The following is a 22,949-nucleotide window of genomic DNA, read 5'->3' as shown; positions in this document are numbered from 1 at the left end:
TTTAAAACTGTCTTCACATTCTTGTGTCCATTCGAATTTTACATTTTTTCTAAGTAAATTATGTAGTGGTTCTAATTCTATCGAAGCTTTCGGTATGTATTTTAAGTAGAAATTTATTTTTCCCAAGAGTTGCCTCACATTTTTTTGATTCTGCGGTTTCGGAAATTTTTTTATTGCTATTAAGTTATCATTTAGAGGTTTTATCTTATTTTCTTTTATTTCATGTCCCAAATAGATAACTGACTTTTTTGCAAATGTGCATTTTTTTTTGTTTAACTTAAAACCCGCTTTTTCTATGGCGATGAGAGTTTCGTTAATGTGACGTGAATGATCTGAAGAATTTTTTGAAAATATCAAAATATCATCGATATAATTTATCGCGAATTTCTCGAGATTGTTTTTCGCTAATACGTCACTCAGAATTCTCTGAAAAATTGCCGGAGACGATTTTAAGCCGAAAGGCAAACATTTCCATTGCCAATGCCCGTTTTGGGTTATAAACGCGGTTTTATATCTATCTTTTTCTCTAATCGGGATTGACCAGAAGGCCGAATTTATATCTAATTTTGTAAAAAATTTGCAATCCCGGACTTGCATTAGCAGATCGTCAATGATTGGGAATGGGTGGCATTCTGGTATAATTATTTTATTTAGTTCGCTATAGTCTACGCATAACCGTGACTTTCTCCCTTCTTCTTTCTTCAAAACAAGAGTTACCGGGGAAGCGAACGGACTAGTCGAGCGTTCAATTAAACCTACTTTCAGTAATGATTTTATTTGTGAATTTATTTCTTCGCTATCCGCTATAGAGCATTTGTACGGTTTTCGCGCAATATATTTATTTTTGGTAAGCTTTACTGGCGCCTCGTAGCCTGTTACTTTGCCTACTTTGAACTTGTCCTCTGTAAACAGCTGTTTGTGTTTATTCCACACGCGTTCCAAATAGATCTCACTGTTTACCGCTATGTTTGTTGACATAGATTCTGTTTTCCTATTCTCATGTAACTGACATTTCTTTGTATCATTTTGAAAAATTTTCAAATTTTCATTCTGACACAGTTTAAATTCTTTGATTGCATCTAAACCTAACAAAATGTCATCCTGAAAAGAGACACTTTTTACAATATAAAAACATATTGTTTTTGAAATATTAAAAATTTTTGTTCTTAGATTTATTGAGCCTAACGTATTCGTAGTGCCTGCAAATGTATTGAGTTTGTTTACCCCACTTATTTTTTTGTTTAATTTTAATTTTACCACTGTATCATAATTTATTATCGATACGTTTGCTCCCGAGTCATATACCGCAACGACTGGAGTATCCTCGATACCTATTGTTAATCTGATAAGTGGGGTCGCCATCCGTTTTTTGATTCGTCAGAAGACGCTACGCTCTCTTCAATGTTCGTGTTATTTATTATACGTATTTTATCATTTCTTGTTTTCTCTTTATCATAGAGTTTTAACCTGCACACATCTTCTGAGTGATACCTGTTTGGAAATCCTTTTTTATTGCAGTAGGAGCATGGTTTTTTTTCTGATTTATTTTCCTCTGGGATTTTTGTTTTGATTTTTTTCTCTACAAGACCTTCTGACTGATTTATGAGCGACATTAATTTATCAATTGTATCCAAATCTTTTCTATTTATGTGTACTTGAATTTTTGCTGGTAAGCCCAAAACAATTAAATTTATTTGAGTGTTTTCTGATATTTTAGAATCTGTGTCTAAAAGCAGATTTCTCTTTTTTAGTGCGTACTCTAAAAGCGAACCATTTAAATAACGAAATTCGTATGCATACTTTATTTCTGGCCACCCTATCACGGCAAAAGTATCTAAAAAGGAATTTTTCCAATGCTCCCATGGCCTTGTAATCCTATTTATTTTCAAAAAGCTTTGAAACCAGTCAAGGGCCGGTCCCTCCAAAAAAAATCTCAACGTCTCTGCGTAGTTTTCTTCTCTACATTTTAAACGGGTGCACTCGCTCACGAAAAGATCCATAAAAATAGCCGCGTTCTGGTTTTTTCCTGAGAATTTTTCCAGAATCATGTTTTTCACTCGTGACGTTATCTTTTCATGCGGAAAGGTTTCAAAATTATGGGTGGGAACGGGACTGGGATCACCATACGCTCGACATTCATCCAAATAAATACCGTCGTAACATACATTTCCCTCTTCATCTAAGTATTGCCCTTCAAGTTCATCTACTAGCGAAATCCACACCTTCCGGAACTTTCCCCGTGTTTTAACACTCTTGACTATATTTTTCACGATCTTCGTTTCGAAGAGTTTTGGATGATTCTCTTTCGTTGAAAAGTGTTCCGGAAATTCATAAGTCGTGTCCTCTCCTTCTAATTGAATTGTGCGAACTCTCAAAATGGTGGTTCTAGCGTCTAATGCCTCGGAGACAAAGCAGAATTTTGCTCGAACCACAGCCATAGTTGTTGATTTATAAGTCAATCCCTTATCTTTCGTAGTTAAGGGCTATCTTGTTTTCAATAAGGTACTGCGGTTGATGCTGGTAATAACTGTAATATATTTACACTATTTACATATGTTCAAACGATTCAGATAATTACAATATGGAATTATGCCCAGGATTACCTGAATCAACAACTAGTACTTATAATTATTAACTTTGTTTGATTATAAACCTTAGCGCCAAGCGCTACGAGCCTTTTGCGTGTTTCTGTTTGGATTACGCAGTTTCGACTAATCAGCATGACGACCGCTGTCTCTGGCTTGGTAGGTGTGCCGAGCGGACGACCTCTGATAGTCGCGCTGTAGTTTGGATTAGTCTCAAACTTACATATATACGCATTTCAGTTTGTATGTATATCATATTGTACGTACAGAAAGAGGCTGCGATCATAAATCCGAAATATAACTGTTTATTCAAGTGTATTCAAACATGATCTTTTCCCTTTTTCTTATAATCATTGTAATATTATAAAGTTTATGAAGAAACTGCATGAAACAACTATCATAAAGAATTGTGTCGAAAAGAGCTGGTGCAACGCGGATCTTTTTTTTTTTGCCATCACTGAAAATATGCGAGAATCTTATTGCTACTTACAACTTCTTTCTTTAAATTCAATCGGCTTTAATTTGAGATAGAGTCACATACATGAAATGTACGAAACCTATATTAGGCTCTAATGTCTTGGCATTCATGCATGCATAATTGATTTCGAAACAAGTGATCTCTGCGATCAATGAGTTGAAATCTTGCGAATTCACTATCTGAGCAAGGAAAACTGCCAAAATTTATATACGTAGTTTTATATAAATTTATATATGTAGTATTTTCTTGATACTCATTGATCAGCAAAAATTTATCTTTATGGTCTTTAAACTCTTTGGTCTACCGGTAAATTCATAGTTATCATTTGGATCGCCTGCTTGTAGGCGATCGACGTATGATTCGTTTTCACGATGTGTTGCAAATACAGGAAAATAGCTATTTCAATCTATACCTTCACAAGCATGTACGCGACAACGAGCAATTATGTTTATCTGTGGATGATTGAATGAGACTATAATTGGTATGAGCGTGGTGTAATATTCGTTGTGTTTGGTAAAATAATGTTACAATTAGCCTTGGCTGACAGGCTGTACAGCTAATATAAAACGCGCGTTTAGATGCGGACCGTTAAACTGGGCGCATACAGCTAGATTCCAAACTTTACAATTTCTCCATTCACCTTTTCCAACTACATTAACACGTACCTATAAGAAAAAAGGGTATAGTATGGAGCAGTGACATATCGAGTATTCGATAAATTCGATTTTAATTTTCCTTTCCTGTAAATTTGGCTGAAGATCTATCGAATCAAATCACATTCGGGAACTATCCTCAACTTGGTTTCACTTAAAACCCTTAGTAAATGATGAGAATATAAAAAAATTGAAACGAAAATAGATTGTCTCGCGGACGGAGACGTACGGGAAAAGTGGGACCACGGTTGACAAAGAATCAGGCCGGTATAACTACAACCATGATTATAATGTCGTGGCTCGCTACCGATCCCTCGACGTCCTCCGGCGTAAAGGCGCGTCGGCGACTCTCGCGGCTCGCCCTGGATTTTTACCTGGTGGTCTCGAGGCGGAGGGCGGAGGTGGAACGGCGGAAGGTGGGGCCGCAGCACGGCGACACAATGCATCGCGACGACCCGCAGGGCGGTGGGTTCGCGCTTAACACTTTGCCTCGCGTCTTGAACGAAGTTTCAGCTACGGAGTGGTTTTACCTGTTACGTGCTCCACGCGTCGCCGAGAGAGCACCGAGATAAGCGGTGTCGCGTCTTCGTGTGTTAATGCGCGGAGCGCCGATCTGAGAGTCAGGTGAACAGATCAGAGTCCAAGAGGACCCGAGGAGACACGTGGGTGTCGGAAGAGAAGAATTACGTACGTACAAAGTGCAAAATGAGGATTATCCGAGCGAAATTATGGAGATAAACGCGCGTTATTCTTTTTGGTTTTTTTATTATAGTACGAATTTTACCGCTGTTAGCTGTTCAATAGTTATAACGGGATAATATATTTTTGAACTCTGTGAGCGCCTGTCACGCGGTACGGAATAAACGCCTAGGGTCAAACAACACGTACGATGTGTATCTGGGATAGTTAATCGGGCTTCGTTTGAAAGCGAGAGCTTCACGGTCCGGTGCTGATTCACGTCTCGTTCGACTCGCCAACTGCAACCGATCACCGTTTTCTTCAGTTCGCTGTGCACACGGAGTCTATATTACCACGGGGTTCTTAATTCTTATCGGTGAGTTTTCTCTCATAATCAGATGGTTTGTCGCTATAATGATTGTGTAAGAATTTCACAATTCCCCTTGCCAGGTACGCCTGTACCATCTAACTCGATCTGCATACCTGCGTAAAAGTTCATCCGCTCTTTAATTGCTTTCTCATCATTTTTCAAACGCGGAGACGTACATAGCAATAACGTGAGACATAGATGCTTTACTTCTTATTGCTAGAAACTAATGATGGAGCTGATGTAAACTCGATTTAAAAAAAATCGGCTTTAATTGGGTCGATTCCGAACAGGTACGGAACTTTTCTCACATAAAGAATATTATAATACAGTAAACGATTCAATGGCATTTAACCGATAAACCACTAAATTGGATTTCATTTTTATCGAACACCGATGTACGGTGTAATGGAGGAATCTTTTTATATCCATCTTAATCAGGGATCAAATAATAGATTCATAACAGTAAAGCGACAGTCCCTTAAGGCGTATACAGCCAGTACCGTTATCACTGCTTGCGGTTTCTCAAACAAGTTGTTTCGAATGTAGGTACACGGTACATATTTTCGTGATTGCCTTTGTCCACGAGTATCGTGTTCTTAGATATACATATAATATAATTTAAGTCCAGAGTGAACCTTTTTTTTATAAACATTACCAATTAATCTCTGGCGATTGAAAATGGTATGCCGCTTATATCGACATCTGCAAAATATTGAGCGTTGAAATGTACTTTTTTTTTTATACAAAATCAGTACCGCGGCGTTGATTCAATTGTCACTTGCCAACTGACAGACGAGGGTGAATTTTCATGGTTATGGATTAAGCTGTCCATGTTACAATAATATTGATATGTATATTTTCGGTTTATGTTATTGTTCAACTCCTCGAACCGATCCTCTTGCCAGCTCTCGTTCAACGGCGTGGGCGAAGAAGTTTCGAGGACGAGTTAAACCGTACGTATCCGTGTATTTCCGTTTACGACATACCTGTGCAGCGGTTCTCCATTTATACACCTTTCTCTAGCTACGTACTTTTTATGTTCAATTTATCCCTGTGAATTATTTTTTGTACGGATTTTTTATGTCTTGAAACTTGTTCTCCAGCCATGCACCGCTTGCATATTTTGCTAATTAATCTCTTCTAAACACGATGCTAATGTGTTTATTACGAGCAAATCAAATTCTCACCCGTCGGTGCGATAATAAATGTGTATAATCACATTCGCATGTGGTAGGCTTCGTTGCAGTAGAAAAATTATCAGAGGGAGTCGAAACCTCTTGTGGAAGAAGTTTATACAGCTACGTCACGAGATGGATGATATAGGTTTAACATTGATTTGCTTATCATTTCTTCTGAATCTTGCGTCATCACCCGGTATATTTTTAAAGCTTCAAGGGTGATCAGACTAATTCTTCGAGGATAAATTTTCTATGGATGCAAAGCAAGCTACGATATACATTGAAATCCCCCAATGATAGTGTCTTATGATATGTATATATCATAATTGTAAATTGACCTGTGAGTCCATGGTATGGAGTTACAGAACTTCGTCTTCGCTCATCTCACGCAGTATACTAGGTTTCACAGTTTTTCCCTGTCGAAACACACCTGTCGAGCATAGTATGGATCACGGTGTGGAGTCATCTTTTAGGTCGTCATCTAGTCAGCGGGTTGGGTTCGGCACCCCATCATAATATTACCCACGATCCGAATTGATTGCCCGCAAACAAAAATTTCTTGTTTTCACTCCAAATTAAATCTAGCTAACAATAAGTACTATAAAACACTGGACCGCATGCAGATGACTCAATGAAAACTTTTACAATCATCGTAATATTCGTGTATTATACTTTGACAATTTGGAGACCTTATTCACTGTGGCTCACAGTTGAAATTTCTGAATACATTTTATTTGAAAAGCAAATTATTCTAAGATACAAGGGCGGGGATCTTATATTACTTCCAAGTGTCAACGGCACGATTTATTATGTTTTATAGAATTAATTTACCGACTCGGGTTCAGTTAACTGTGGTGAATTAATTTACCGATTCGGGTTCAGTCAACTGTGGTGATAAATTCGAGGTTTAATATTTCCTGTGGTTAAGATCATAATCTATTATTCGTGTCCCATGTTGCATCTAATAACATACAGTTCTGTCGAGCACAAAGTAAGCACTGGAGGAAGAAAAAACAACGGTTGATTAGATTCTTTCCGGGAATTAACATCACCCGTGCACGTGATATCATCGAAATTGAAACCTTAATATTATACGTAGAGATATAACATATCCTGATGATTCGTGTAAGATACTCATAACAAAACGAGTATAAGTTCACGCTCGTTGCCGGAGTGCTGCAGAAAAAGACGTCTCGTGACTCATTGAGCGAGATTTCAGAACTTTTTTTTACTCTTTATTATACCTACACACTCTTTACCTCTCCTCCGTTAAAGAGAGCGAAAAATTAGCTGAAACCGGTTTTGCCTTGATACTATAGATGCATACGTGTACCATTATTACGATCCTGAATGCATCGTCCATCTCCAGAAGTATTACACATGCAGCGATTTAAGTTTCGGTTAAAAGTATAAATGGAAGCCGGAATGAAGATTGATAAATTGTTTGTTGATAGAATGAATTAACCATGCTTTGCATATTTTCGAATACCTGTTACAGTCAAAAGTGTGCATTACCTAAGATCTTGCTAATTATGACGACACACGTGGTTTTTACGTCAGCTTTCGAGCAATTGCAGGATCAAGCATACAACTGCATTTCCAATCAAAATCTCGTGATATCTGTTCATTTTCAGAAATCGGATTGTTCTTGAGTCACTGCAAATATAAAGTTCCGTATTCGGAATTGCCGAGCATATGATATTCGTTTTATGGCGAGAGGTGTACATACTTCCGTTCGAGGAATCGCATGTATACCTGTGCAACGACAATGATAAAGTGCTGCCGTTTTCAAATGATCCGTATGTACGGTACACTCTAGCACACGCCGACGTGATGACTCCATTGGCAAGCTAACCATTGTGCATGGAATCGTGGGCTGAATGCGTTATTGATGCTGTCTTTTATATTATAGATATATAAATTTATGACCGAGATGCGTCACTATTGCCCCATAAATTTCGCCCGTACGTACTTACACTTGCCCATAAGCCTTGTACATATATGTATCTATACACTTTCAGCGAATTGTTGTAATTTAAAATCAACTCACGCGTCTATCTATCTTTACTACAACTTGTATAAACCACAACCACGAATAGATAAAATATGCGAACGATTGTCAATTTACGATCTGACACTGTGCAAAGTTTCAATTGGCGAAAATGTTAAATGATAGGTATAATGTTGATCAGGGACCCGGTTTCGCTTATGGGTTCGATATGAGCATTACGGGCAATTAGAACTACAAATCTGCATTGTTTCGTTTGTTTTTCTTTTTTCACAGATCAAGCATGATGCTTATCGCCGTGTTGCTCTCGGTAGCTTCGTTGTGCGTAGCACAATCACCTCGCAACACATGCGACGATCCAAACTTCCACAGCTTGGAGACCGACGAATCTAAACGGCTTGCTTGTGGTCCAGCATTCGAAAACAGGTGCTTCTGCCACATGACATGCTACGAGGGTCGGAATCAGCACATCGTTAACTGCACCGACGCCGGTTTCAGAAATACTGACCCCCTGGAACATCTGCCAAACAATACCAAAGTAGGTGCAATTCGCAATTATAAATGCTGTATGGGGTTTGATTTTTTCGACCTCTTGTGTATAGCCGATTGCCTGTACATACATGTATGTATTGGTGACGTTTCAAAATTCAAACCATAGCGATTGTTTTGCATTTTCTAACGACATAGGTGTTAATATTTACTGGAAACGATTTGGGCGAGCTACCTTGGAACGTTTTTGGTACCTTGGACGCTTTACCCGAGCTTCGAGTAATCGACATGTCACGTAATAAGATCAGGGAAATTCCGGGCAAGACTTATCACCACGTTAAGCATGTGGAGCAGCTTTTTTTGGACCACAACGAGCTCTCTTTAGACGATGGGAAAAATCATCCGCGGGTATTCTCGAACTTTGTATCACTCCTAGAGCTGCACCTGACTGATGCTTTTGAAGACGGTGCTCCAGTACAATTGGCGAAAACTCTTCATGAAATATTCGTCAACAGGTAACACAGCTATTTACAAGAAATTGATAATTCCACTTTATCGACGATGAAATGAATGAAAACGATGAAATTGCAGTAATTTGACGCTGCTGATGAAGCTACATCTCGAGCAGAACGAAATATCCGTTTTCCACGACCCCAACGTCTTCTGCGACCTGCCAAGCCTGATGCACCTTTACTTAAGTAGCAACTCTTTAAGCACCCTTCATTTCAATCTCACCTGCTTGCCAAAATTGCAATTCCTTGACCTGGAAAAGAACAACTTCACCCACGTTCTCGAAAGAGATCTTCACACCCTGGACCACTTGGCAAAAGAGAAACGGTCAATGACCGTTGATTTCAGTACAAACCCATTCGAATGTGGCTGCAAGCTGAATCCGTTTGTTCGATGGATGAACAAGACTAAAGTAATCGTTCGAAACAAGAATTACCTTCGGTGTAATAAAAGTGAGTTGTTATCCATTTCACACAGTTGTATTATTTGCTGATTATTAAATGTCTTGAATCTTCCTTTATTTCGGCAGGTTCAAGTCTCCAGAAGTTTTACGAAGAGAAGCACTGCTATTCAAATCTTGGAGCTTCAGGATATCGGGGAACTACCGTCGCATTGTGGCTCCTCTCCTTGCTTCTCGTCGGATTGATTCTGGCTTTGATTTATGTGCAGAGGGTAGAGCTGAGGAAAAAACTTGAGCCGGTAATAGACTCCGTTAGTAAACGAGTCCGGTACACATCGATAGCTACCGGTGAAACGCGCGAAATGGGCGTCTGAACTGAAATAATAACGAGAAAAGAAGAATTGGAGGGCGCAAAAATCATCGGTTATAATAATTATAATACGCCATTTGTGTGCCGCCATCCTTGGCCGCTGTAACTGGGAACAATTGCGTTCAACGGTCATCTTCATCGTGCATCTGAGAGAAATTGATCTGCAGATACGATTCTACACGACATCGATTACCGTGCAAGGGCAGTGCGATTATCAAAAACAAATTTTAAAATTTGATTGAGTAATACTGTGCAAAAAAGAAAAATTCCTAATAACTTTCATCTTCTTCTCTTTCTGAGTTCACCAGTTGTCTGATCAACAGTTAAAAAAATTGCTCTTGCCTGTAAATAATACACGTAAGAAAAGATGACTGAAAACGTATTAGGCATACATTTATACTGGTAATCGATTTGTTTCTGATCAATGTCTGTTTAAGAATTCCAACAGAGTGATTTGCTTTAAAAAGTTATTGTGTCAACTTTTCTCGCAAATTTTTCGGAAGTAGTCACTGCCTGGTATAATTACGAGTTTTTGTTCTAGTCGGCAGTAGGTATGGATTAAGAAGAGAATTATGAAATGATAGTTTTAAGACACGTTGGTGATAATTTTAAGAAATGAGTAGACAATAACAATGATCAGGACGTTATATAAAATTGGCAGCCACAAAACAGGGGCATAGGTATGCAATTCATGTCACCGTATTTCGCGTTTCAACTTACAAGTCACGGAATATTTTATTTATATTTTTGCTATGATTTTATACAAATATTATTCATTGAACGAAAGTGTTCAGAAAGATATTCATCTTATATACCGATATATATTTAATATGTGGATGTTTATAAAATACATTTTATTGTAGATCAATAATGTTATGAAAAATAAGTATATACTTAAAAAACGTAATAATTAAAGTATAGTTTCAATGTTAATTAACTTTCTACAGTGATATCATACTCTTCTTGATCTGGATATTTCACACATTTTCTCCAGCTCATCTCCATTACCCATTTTTTATATATTTCTTCTCATCCCCTTCTACTTCTTCTGTGAAAATCGCATAGTCTCTACACTAAGTTTTTCTTTTCTGATTTTTTACCCTCTTGAAAATGCGTACAACGATCTTATTGTCAGAATAGAAAAATCAGCCACAGTAAATTTATTAATTATCTTGGATCTTTCAATAATATGTTACAGACATGCCAGAAAGTCGATCAATACATTTACATTAAAGATTACTAATGCAGAAAACGTAAGTGTTCTAGAGCTCTTCTCGCTTTACTGCATGTAGAGCATAGTTGATGACTGTCGAGGGCATCCAAGACCACTCATTTGTTAGTAGATTATAACACATGCCATGAATCAATTTGGTTTGACAGCCAGCTAGAAAAGATTGTTCCAGGAATCAGGTAAAATTGTATGATAATCAAGTTCCAAGGTGTTAAATACTTTAACCTTTCATTACTCGTGCTATGAACGTGACACCGCCCCTTGGACAAAAATGGCAGTATATACAACTATATGGGTAATTGTGACTTCATACTTTACCAATTCTCTCTTTGAAACGTTTACTATCGTTAGGCATACTTATAATTAGTAGTATTTATTTAATATATGTGAAAAGTATATTTATATTCAACAAAATCGTGAAAAAGTGGCACAGTGCTCATTATGGGAGTTCAATCGTACATTCAATTTTGTCCACCACATTGCCAGATTTTAGTTGGAACCTCTCAGCTGACAATAAAGATGGTTGATATATGCAATGTGTTTACGTAGTCTTAGATTTAAAGGTAATTATATTCGATATATTTATTTTCAAAATAAATAATTGAGCTATTAGATAAAAATATTACACTACTATATTGTGACGTTGCAACGTCCCATTTCATTTAACATGGGTGGCACAGTGTTCGCCACACGTTAAAATCATCAGATAAGCAAGCACGAGTAATGAAAGGTTAAATACTTACCAGATTCCAGAATTCGTCTAACTTCGTTTGGTGAAACAAACTTGTTCCAATCATGAGTTCCTCGTGGAACTAATCTTAGTATATACTCAGCTGCAATGATTCCACCAAATAACGATGCCATACTTTTATTTATAGTTGTCAAAAACAAGGAGCCGCCAGGTCGCATTGCAGCAGTACAGCACTGTTGAAGTTGAAATTTTCAGTACTGTAAAATGAACTTGTTTTCCCAAACATAGCGTTTTCATTGTCTATTATATTCACTGCTTTAAATGAAATACTTTTCAAAGCATTTCAAGCATAAAAAGAAAAACAGAAAAGCATTTCATAAACATGTCGCTACCTTCAAAAACAGTTCTTTATCTGCAACGTGCTCTAGTACTTCAGAGCTGACAACAGCGTCATATTTTTCATAGTTTGATTGAGAGTGTTCCTCAATGCTGGTACTGATATACTGTAATCTTTCCGACAGGTTTATATCTAACGTGGCGTGTTCAGTAGCAGTTTTAATTAATTCAGAGGATGCATCAATCCCTGTTACGTCTGCACCGATTCTCGCCAATGGTTCAGAAAGGATTCCACCGCCACATCCCACGTCAAGTATCTTAACATTACTGAGAGGGAGGCTAGGAATCATACTTGTAATGCCAGTATTAGCTAGACCATCTCGTATAAACTGTATTCTTAAGGTATTTAGGGAATGCAGAGCTTTGAGTTCTCCTGCGGTATCCCACCATTTGTGACTGAGCTTCGAATGATGCTCTATGTCAGTCGAATCGACCGTTGAGTATCCAGATTTAGCTGCATCCTCGAATGCTTTAGTTGATTGTGCCGTACTGAAAATTAATTGTTAAGTAAAATATATAATTATTATTGTTGTTTAGTATTATTTTATCGTCATGGAAAACCGTTTTTTGGTGCTAATTGTGCCTGAAAATGAAAAAGCGAAAGCATTAATAAAGTATCAAGAAGTTGTTCATCGCTTCGCCATGAGACAGAGTCCAAGTTTTGCAGGGTTATGTTTTCTCATTACCTGGAGAAATGTTTTTTGACACTAGTCTTGAATGACCCAAATAATCTAACAGATCTCATTACGATTTCTGATAGTGATCACGATTATAAATATTGGTTTATTTCAAGCGTATATGATGTAAGTAACGACACACAGAAATTGTCAGTTCGAAATTTTCGACGTACTTCAGCCTAGTCTTCAACGGGCGACAGTTAATCTCGAAACCTACGTCGTTGACTGAAGATATATAAAAACAGCCCTGAGTTATTTTTCGTAACAGCTTGCCCGGTCTGGCAGGGTTTAGGAGTACTAGCAGTTTCACGTATTATCAACTAAGCAACTATCTATGCTATTAAAAGAAGGTGACAACCGAAAATCGTCGTGCGCTTGCGCTCCCTGAGATGTTCCAACGGTGGAGTTGAGAACTTATTGCAAAACGTCAGAGAGTTACCGATTTCGACGTGATGCTGGCTGTATTAACCTTCCGAGTAGCACAGTCTTCGCAATAAGAAATTAATAATGAGAATAAATTTCTTCAAACATTCGTAGAAAAACAGTGATTTAATTAAAGTATAGGTACCCGAGAAAAAAATGTATACGTAGATTGTAAATAATAATACATCAGATGTAATAATGATGCAGAGACCAAAAAGTATATATGCATATGAGGTCCATGTACGATATTGATATATGTGATACATTTAGGATTAATACGTGATGCATACTATAAATTTTATAATTTTCCAGGAGACAAACTAGATTATCTACAATAATACGTGTATAATGTGAAAAGAGAAGAATTATTTATTCAATGTCCCACCATTTTCGAACACCTCCTACCTCCCCCTGCCACCTCCGACCATCAATGGCCACTTTCGACCACCCCCTATCACCTTCTGCCAGCGCCGACCACCTCCTAACATTTCCGAACACCTCCAACCATCCTATTTAGCTATATTACCAGATTAGCTATGATATGAAAAGAGAAGAATTATTCATTTCGAAATGGGATTCTATTCGACGCGCGCTCGATGTATTCCATAACATTAGTATTCATAATTATTCCAACAACTTTTCATTTGCTCTCTCGATCTTGAATTTTCATAGGCATAGAATCGAAACGTTGTTTTAGCTGGTCGCAAGTGAAGTATCTGCGTTGGGTAGAGGAGCTGAATTGTTTTTCGAAAAGTATTCGGATGGAAAAAAATTCAGAGTAACTGTAATACATCACGGATGCGCTAATTTTGAACGAGATGAAATGGATGCTTCGTATATGAGACGGTATTTAACGCTGCGTAGTGGTTTAAAGACCTAGAAAGGTGATAGGGAGAGAAAGAACGACGCTTCTTAACACTTCGAGTGTATTTTATCAGACATTTGAAAGATACGAGCGAAATTTTTCATCATCCAACTGTCGCAGAACGGCAGCGTTATTAGCCGACCCGTTCACTGAAGAATATATCTTCAGTCAACGGCTGACCATCGAAGGGCCTGGCCGCTTGAGTCTGGAATCGGCAAGAGAGATAAAGTGTGTATTTCTTGTATGAAATGTGAAAGCTAAAATCATTATACATCATATATCATCATACCTCATACATCATACATCATACATCGTACATCATACATCATCATACATAGTATCAAAGTTCGAAACCATAGTTTGGATGTCGGACGTTCAGAAAGTGACGTCACCAATTCAAAATCAGCTAGCCGAATTCCTCAGTCTGGAAACAACCGCGCAGTAGAGCGGACGGATGAGAGTCGCGCTCCGCAAATTTCGAGTACCGGGTTCTCAACCTCCCGGATCTCGCGCTTCGGGTCCGCTACGTATTTCGAGTACCGGGTTCTCAACCTCCCGGATCCCGCGCTTCGGGTCCGCTACGCGGTGAAACTCGACTTCCAGGATAAGCGCTCCGTGGTTCCTGGTTCATGTTTACAATAAATTATTTCAATTCGTTTTTCGCGCAACCCCAAATTCGGTAGCTGTCAGTCCGCTAATAAAATTTCTCGACTTCCAGGATAAGCGCTCCGTGGTTCCTGGTTCATGTTTACAATAAATTATTTCAATTCGTTTTTCGCGCAACCCCAAATTCGGTAGCTGTCAGTCCGCTAATAAAATTTCTCGACTTCCAGGATAAGCGCTCCGTGGTTCCTGGTTCATGTTTACAATAAATTATTTCAATTCGTTTTTCGCGCAACCCCAAATTCGGTAGCTGTCAGTCCGCTAATAAAATTTCTCGACTTCCAGGATAAGCGCTCCGTGGTTCCTGGTTCATGTTTACAATAAATTATTTCAATTCGTTTTTCGCGCAACCCCAAATTCGGTAGCTGTCAGTCCGCTAATAAAATTTCTCGACTTCCAGGATAAGCGCTCCGTGGTTCCTGGTTCATGTTTACAATAAATTATTTCAATTCGTTTTTCGCGCAACCCCAAATTCGGTAGCTTTCAGTCCGCTAATAAAATTTCTCGACTTCCAGGATAAGCGCTCCGTGGTTCCTGGTTCATGTTTACAATAAATTATTTCAATTCGTTTTTCGCGCAACCCCAAATTCGGTAGCTTTCAGTCCGCTAATAAAATTTCTCGACTTCCAGGATAAGCGCTCCGTGGTTCCTGGTTCATGTTTACAATAAATTATTTCAATTCGTTTTTCGCGCAACCCCAAATTCGGTAGCTGTCAGTCCGCTAATAAAATTTCTCGACTTCCAGGATAAGCGCTCCGTGGTTCCTGGTTCATGTTTACAATAAATTATTTCAATTCGTTTTTCGCGCAACCCCAAATTCGGTAGCTGTCAGTCCGCTAATAAAATTTCTCGACTTCCAGGATAAGCGCTCCGTGGTTCCTGGTTCATGTTTACAATAAATTATTTCAATTCATTTTTCGCGCAAGCCCAAATTCGGTAGCTGTCAGTCCGCTAATAAAATTTCTCGACTTCCAGGATAAGCGCTCCGTGGTTCCTGGTTCATGTTTACAATAAATTATTTCAATTCGTTTTTCGCGCAACCCCAAATTCAGTAGCTGTCAGTCCGCTAATAAAATTTCTCGACTTCCAGGATAAGCGCTCCGTGGTTCCTGGTTCATGTTTACAATAAATTATTTCAATTCGTTTTTCGCGCAACCCCAAATTCGGTAGCTGTCAGTCCGCTAATAAAATTTCTCGACTTCCAGGATAAGCGCTCCGTGGTTCCTGGTTCATGTTTACAATAAATTATTTCAATTCGTTTTTCGCGCAACCCCAAATTCGGTAGCTGTCAGTCCGCTACTAAAATTTCTCGACTTCCAGGATAAGGTTGCTGGGTGAGTAGAACACTTTTATAATATTTGATGGCAATTGTAATTATATTTCATCTGAAATATTACAAACTTGTCACGTTTACAATAAATTATTTCAATTCATTTTTCGTGCAAGCACTTATTCAGTAGCTATAAATAATCTTATACAATTTATTATATTATTAATTAATTAATTAATATTCTTATAATATTTAATGGCAATTGTAATTATATTTCATCTGAAATACTACAAACTTGTCACGTTTACAATAAATTATTTCAATTCATTTTTCGTGCAAGCACATATTCAGTAGCTATGAATAATCTTGTACAATTTATTATATTATTAATTAATTGATTAATTACATTAATCCTTACACAATATTTTTGATGTGTTCCTATACTAAAAATATTCATTACTATTCCAGGTATTACCCGAGGTGGTCGGAGGTGGACGAGGAGGAGGACGAGCTGGACGAGGAAGAGGACCAGGTGGACGAGGAGGAGGCGGGGTGGGTCGTGGGAGAGGACCTCTCCTCTCCTCAGAGGAGGGGAGGGGGAGGGGCAGGGAAGGGGGAGAGGTGGGCGGGCAGGGGGAAGGGAAGGGGTGGGGAGGGGTGGGAGGCGGGGAGGGGGCGGGAGGGGGGGTGGCGAGGGAGGGCGGGAGGGAGGGAGGGAGCGCGGGCGGGAGGGAGGGAGGGAGGGTGGGAGGGCGGGCGGGAGGGAGGGAGGGCGGGAGGGCGGGAGGGAAGGAGGGAGGGGGGGAGTGGATGACGGATGTCAGTGCAAGTCCCCCACACGCCCACCCGCCCGCCCGGCCCTTCCCTCTCCCTCCCTCCCTCCCTCCCTCCCTCCCTCCCACCCTCCCGCCCTCCCTCCCTCCCTCCCTCCCTCCCTCCCTCCCCCTCCCTCCCCCTCCCCTCTCCACCCCTTCCCGTCCCTTCCCGCCCCTACCCTTCCCGTCCCTTCCCCCTCGCCGCCCGCCTCTCCCCCTTCCCTGCCCCTCCCCCTCCCCCTCCCCTCCTCTGAGGAGAGGAGAGGTCCTCTCCCACGACCCACCCGGCCTCCTCCTCGTCCACCTCGTCCTCCTCCTCGTCCACCTGGTCCTCTTCCTCGTCCAGCTCGTCCTCCTCTTCGTCCACCTCCGACCACCTCGGGTAATACCTGGAATAGTAATGAATATTTTCAGTATAGGAATGCATCAAAAATATTGTGTAAGGATTAATGTAATTAATCAATTAATTAATAATATAATAAATTGTACAAGATTATTCATAGCTACTGAATATGTGCTTGCACGAAAAATGAATTGAAATAATTTATTGTAAACGTGACAAGTTTGTAATATTTCAGATGAAATATAATTACAGTTGCCATCAAATATTATAAAAGTGTTTTACTCACCCAGCACAAATCCTCGTCCTCCTCCTCGTCCACCTCCGACCACCTTCAACCACCTCAGGTTATACCTTGAATAGTAATAAATATTTTCAGTTTAAGAACACATCGAAAATATTGTGTAAGGATTAATATAATTGAGTAATTGATTAAATAATTAATTAATAATATAATAAATTGTATAAGCTTATTCGTAGCAACTGAATTTATGCTTGCACGAAAAATGAATTGAAATAATTTATTGTAAAGGTGACAAGTTTGTAGTATTTCAGATGAAATATAATTACAATTGCCATCAAATATTATAAGAATATTAATTAATTAATTAATAATATAATAAATTGTATAAGATTATTCATAGCTACTAAATATGTGCTTGCACGAAAAATGAATTGAAATAATTTATTGTAAACGTGACAAGTTTGTAATATTTCAGATGAAATATAATTACAATTGCCATGAAATATTATAAAAGTATTTTACTCACCGAGCACAAATCCTCGTCCCCCTCCTCCTGAATCACCGAGATTACCCACAACCACCCCTAACTACCTCCAACGAAAACCGCCAACCACCTCGAGTTATACCTCGAATACTAATAAATATTTTCAGCGTGAGAACAAATCAAAAATAATGTGTAAGGTTTGATATAATTTTTTTATCGACATATTTTACCAAAAAGATTATGAGAAGATTGTAAAGTTATAGGAATTTTATTAGCGCACCGACAGCTACTGAATTTGGGCTTGCGCGAAAAAGGAATTGAAATAATTTATTGTAAACATGAACCAGACACCACGGAGCGCTTATCCTGGAAGTCGAGAAATTTTATTAGCGGACTGACAGGTACCGAATTTGGGGTTGCGCGAAAAACGAATTGAAATAATTTATTGTAAACATGAACCAGGAACCACGGAGCGCTTATCCTGGAAGTCGAGAAATTTTATTAGCGGACTGACAGCTACCGAATTTGGGGTTGCGCGAAAAACGAATTGAAATAATTTATTGTAAACATGAACCAGGAACCACGGAGCGCTTATCCTGGAAGTCGAGAAATTTTATTAGCGGACTGACAGCTACCGAATTTGGGGTTGCGCGAAAAATGAATTGAAATAATTTATTGTAAACATGAACCAGGAACCACGGAGCGCTTATCCTGGAAGTCGAGAAATTTTATTAGCGGACTGACAGCTACCGAATTTGGGGTTGCGCGAAAAACGAATTGAAATAATTTATTGTAAACATGAACCAGGAACCACGGAGCGCTTATCCTGGAAGTCGAGAAATTTTATTAGCGGACTGACAGCTACCGAATTTGGGGTTGCGCGAAAAACGAATTGAAATAATTTATTGTAAACATGAACCAGGAACCACGGAGCGCTTATCCTGGAAGTCGAGAAATTTTATTAGCGGACTGAAAGCTACCGAATTTGGGGTTGCGCGAAAAACGAATTGAAATAATTTATTGTAAACATGAACCAGGAACCACGGAGCGCTTATCCTGGAAGTCGAGAAATTTTATTAGCGGACTGACAGCTACCGAATTTGGGGTTGCGCGAAAAACGAATTGAAATAATTTATTGTAAACATGAACCAGGAACCACGGAGCGCTTATCCTGGAAGTCGAGAAATTTTATTAGCGGACTGACAGCTACCGAATTTGGGGTTGCGCGAAAAACGAATTGAAATAATTTATTGTAAACATGAACCAGGAACCACGGAGCGCTTATCCTGGAAGTCGAGAAATTTTATTAGCGGACTGACAGCTACCGAATTTGGGGTTGCGCGAAAAACGAATTGAAATAATTTATTGTAAACATGAACCAGGAACCACGGAGCGCTTATCCTGGAAGTCGAGTTTCACCGCGTAGCGGACCCGAAGCGCGGGATCCGGGAGGTTGAGAACCCGGTACTCGAAATACGTAGCGGACCCGAAGCGCGAGATCCGGGAGGTTGAGAACCCGGTACTCGAAATTTGCGGAGCGCGACTCTCATCCGTCCGCTCTACTGCGCGGTTGTTTCCAGACTGAGGAATTCGGCTAGCTGATTTTGAATTGGTGACGTCACTTTCTGAACGTCCGACATCCAAACTATGGTTTCGAACTTTGATACTATGTATGATGATGTATGATGTACGATGTATGATGTATGATGTATGAGGTATGATGATATATGATGTATAATGATTTTAGCTTTCACATTTCATACAAGAAATACACACTTTATCTCTCTTGCCGATTCCAGACTCAAGCGGCCAGGCCCTTCGATGGTCAGCCGTTGACTGAAGATATATTCTTCAGTGAACGGGTCGGCTAATAACGCTGCCGTTCTGCGACAGTTGGATGATGAAAAATTTCGCTCGTATCTTTCAAATGTCTGATAAAATACACTCGAAGTGTTAAGAAGCGTCGTTCTTTCTCTCCCTATCACCTTTCTAGGTCTTTAAACCACTACGCAGCGTTAAATACCGTCTCATATACGAAGCATCCATTTCATCTCGTTCAAAATTAGCGCATCCGTGATGTATTACAGTTACTCTGAATTTTTTTCCATCCGAATACTTTTCGAAAAACAATTCAGCTCCTCTACCCAACGCAGATACTTCACTTGCGACCAGCTAAAACAACGTTTCGATTCTATGCCTATGAAAATTCAAGATCGAGAGAGCAAATGAAAAGTTGTTGGAATAATTATGAATACTAATGTTATGGAATACATCGAGCGCGCGTCGAATAGAATCCCATTTCGAAATGAATAATTCTTCTCTTTTCATATCATAGCTAATCTGGTAATATAGCTAAATAGGATGGTTGGAGGTGTTCGGAAATGTTAGGAGGTGGTCGGCGCTGGCAGAAGGTGATAGGGGGTGGTCGAAAGTGGCCATTGATGGTCGGAGGTGGCAGGAGGAGCTGGGAGGTGTTCGAAAATGGTGGGACATTTCAAAAGTCAAAGTCGACGATGATCCGGTGCATCAATTTTATCGTTTATTTTATAAATTATTCCTAAATACATTGAAACATATGTATTTGTAATGAAATATCATGCAATGGGCTGTGTAAACTATAAACTATAATTTCTATCGAATAGCTGCTTTTATGTCAACAGGGCTTTGAGACTCAGTTCAGTTCGTCCTCCTCCTCGTCCACCTCCGACCACCTCCAACAATCGCCAACCACCTCGAACAACCACCGATAACCACCTCGGGTTGTACCTGGAATAGCAATAAATATTTTCAGTATAAGAACACATCAAAAACATTACGTAAGGATTCATATAATCACAGGTTTTGTTTTTTGGCTGTAACTTTTGATTCGCTGCTCGCAGCGTATCGGGACTGCGCTTAATCGATTTGTCTCGCAAAATTACATCTGATTAGTGCGTGAAAGAATTTATTTCAGCACTTTTCAAAATCGCGAAAATTTTCGCCAAAAATACAAAGGGTTAGCCTTTCTTTTTCTTCATTTTTGGAGCTGAAAATTTGTGGTCTGAGATTCGCTTTAAATGACCCTCTCCGGACTAATTGTACCCCCAGGAACTCAGAAAACGCAGCGAAAAGAGCGTGGGATTGACGGGAGAGTTAAGTTACGAAGGAAAGAGCACTTGCTGAAATCTAGCGAAAACACAGATCTCGTTTTTTGGCTGTAATATGTAATAGAAATCGAGATTCACCAGGTAACGGACCTGGAGTACAGAAACTACGGAGCGCTTATTCCCAATGTCGAGTTTCACCAGGTAGCGGACCTGGAGTGTAGGAACATCGGAGCGCTCATTGCCGAAGTCGAGTTTCACCAAGTAGCGGACCTTGAGCGAAGAAACTACGGAGCGATTGTCCTAGAACTGGAGTTACACCAGAAAGTGGATCCGGAGCTCAGGATCCAGGAGGTAGAGATCCCGTTACTCGAAATCTGCGGAGCGTGGTTCTCATACGTCTGCTCTCCTGCGCGGTCGTTTCTAGACTGAGGAATTCGGCCAGCCGATTTTAGATCGATGACGTCAAGAGAAAACAAATTTTGGCCGTCGTCACTTTCTGAACATCCGTACATCCAAACTCCGGTTTCTATGTATGATACGACATGATTCGTAATGATTTTAGGTTCCACGTTTCAGACAAGAAATACGCACTTTATCTTTCCTGCCGATTCCAGATTCAAGGGCCTAGGCCCTTCGATGGTCAGCCTTTGCCTTAAGATATATTCTTTAGTTAACGGATCAGCTAATAACGCTGCCGTTCTGCGACAGTTGGATGATTAAAATTTTTGCTCGTACCTTTCAAATGTGTGTTAAAATACATTCGAAGCTGTAAGAAGCTTCGTTCTTTCTCTCCCTAACAAAAAAAATTCGCCGACAATGACTTTCCTAGGCCTTTAAATCGGGACACAACTTCAGTCAGGATCTAAGGCTGAAGCCACTATGAACAGTGGAATAAAAGATTAAGCGAACGACGCAAATTTTCGCTGTCCATTTTTATACTTCTTAAGGTTTTCATCATGTTGTAGTGGACTTTTCTGAATTTATAGGATTTCAATAGTGTCAAAAGTCCCCTATAGATTGATTCAGAGATGGGAGATTTTCGACCTCAAACAATCATAGAAAGGGTGGTGAATTTCTTTACAACCTACGAGCGATTTTGCGTGTTGCAAAATACCAGAAACAATGAAATAAAGCTGTCAGCTACTATCAACGGCACTCTACGTGAAACGTAGATTGCGTGTAGTCTTCCTTCCATGACTAATCCGTTTTTGTTTTCATGTATATTACCATTCGTTAAACGCCTAATCAATTCGTCTCAGAGGTTACATGGACGTGACTTTTCTTAGAAGCGACTCTTGCACGCTGTGATTTGGTGGTGCCGCGGCGAGCTTAAATATCCGAAAATCACCGTCAGTAACCGCACAAGACTTAATATTCCTTCCAAAGTGTTGTTCACGAAACATTCTCACCTGGATTTTCCAATTTGTGGGAACGAGCAATCCAATAAGTTCAGATTTACATATAGTTCAAGGAAAGTGGGAGATGCGCGCAAGGTGCATGCATGTGTGTTATGAATAGTAGACCAATTTTAGTCGTTTGTAAATATATTATCAAGTAACATCTATCATATAATAATGAAAAACCATACGGAATAATACTAGTATTTCAATGCAATAGTAAAACACTTATTATATTCAACGAAGAGTTGCCTTATACGTAATCCTTTCAAGCGTGGGGCTCTAGATAAATACGCCTCAAAATCACGCATCATACATATTCGCAATACATAAATGTAATGTGCAGCATATACTGCTTTCATATTTTTTTATAGTCCTCAAATATTATACTTTTGTAAATTACAATTCACCTTTGCATACTGTACATGATTTATATCTTTTATTTATATTAATATATTATGTGTACATATGTGTATTGTTTGCTTAGTGTAATATTTTTATAAGACTATGTGCATAAGTGTACTACGTACACATATATCATCCATACTGATGATGAAGCTGATATTTTCATGAAATATCATTTTATCGGGGCCCTATGCATGTGAATAAATTCTTTTAATTTCATTCAATTCATTTTAGTTTATATCA

At 39.2% G+C, this 22,949-nt stretch overlaps 2 protein-coding genes across 7 annotated transcripts; one reads left to right on the top strand and one right to left on the bottom strand.

Moving 5' to 3' along the window:
• Positions 1–4,153: 4,153 nt before the first annotated feature.
• LOC124217592 (phospholipase A2 inhibitor) lies at positions 4,154–11,867 on the top strand. Of its 6 annotated transcripts, XM_069135288.1 has the most exons (7): positions 4,154–4,770; positions 4,845–5,054; positions 5,670–5,717; positions 8,227–8,488; positions 8,638–8,954; positions 9,031–9,401; positions 9,479–11,867. In XM_069135288.1, the coding sequence occupies exons 4-7, from the start codon at positions 8,234–8,236 to the stop codon at positions 9,721–9,723; spliced, it is 1,188 nt and encodes a 395-aa protein (XP_068991389.1). In that variant the 5' UTR covers positions 4,154–4,770; positions 4,845–5,054; positions 5,670–5,717; positions 8,227–8,233; the 3' UTR covers positions 9,724–11,867. The 6 variants fall into 6 exon arrangements, with proteins under 6 accessions (XP_068991389.1, XP_068991390.1, XP_068991391.1 ...); XM_069135289.1 differs by lacking the exon at positions 5,670–5,717; XM_069135290.1 differs by lacking the exons at positions 4,845–5,054; positions 5,670–5,717 and having other exon boundaries at positions 4,154–4,403.
• Coq3 (ubiquinone biosynthesis protein COQ3, mitochondrial) lies at positions 10,226–13,064 on the bottom strand. The gene is made up of 4 exons (XM_046623433.2): positions 12,724–13,064; positions 12,034–12,526; positions 11,694–11,874; positions 10,226–11,103 (listed from the first exon to the last, which is right to left on the bottom strand). The coding sequence occupies exons 1-4, from the start codon at positions 12,780–12,782 to the stop codon at positions 10,982–10,984; spliced, it is 855 nt and encodes a 284-aa protein (XP_046479389.1). The 5' UTR covers positions 12,783–13,064; the 3' UTR covers positions 10,226–10,981.
• Positions 13,065–22,949: the final 9,885 nt, after the last annotated feature.

The sequence above is a fragment of the Neodiprion pinetum genome, chromosome 4, assembly GCF_021155775.2.
Source record: "Neodiprion pinetum isolate iyNeoPine1 chromosome 4, iyNeoPine1.2, whole genome shotgun sequence".
Lineage (NCBI taxonomy): Eukaryota > Metazoa > Arthropoda > Insecta > Hymenoptera > Diprionidae > Neodiprion > Neodiprion pinetum.
The sequence above is the reverse complement of the archived record's forward strand: the minus strand, read 5'-3'. Positions and strand labels throughout refer to the sequence as shown.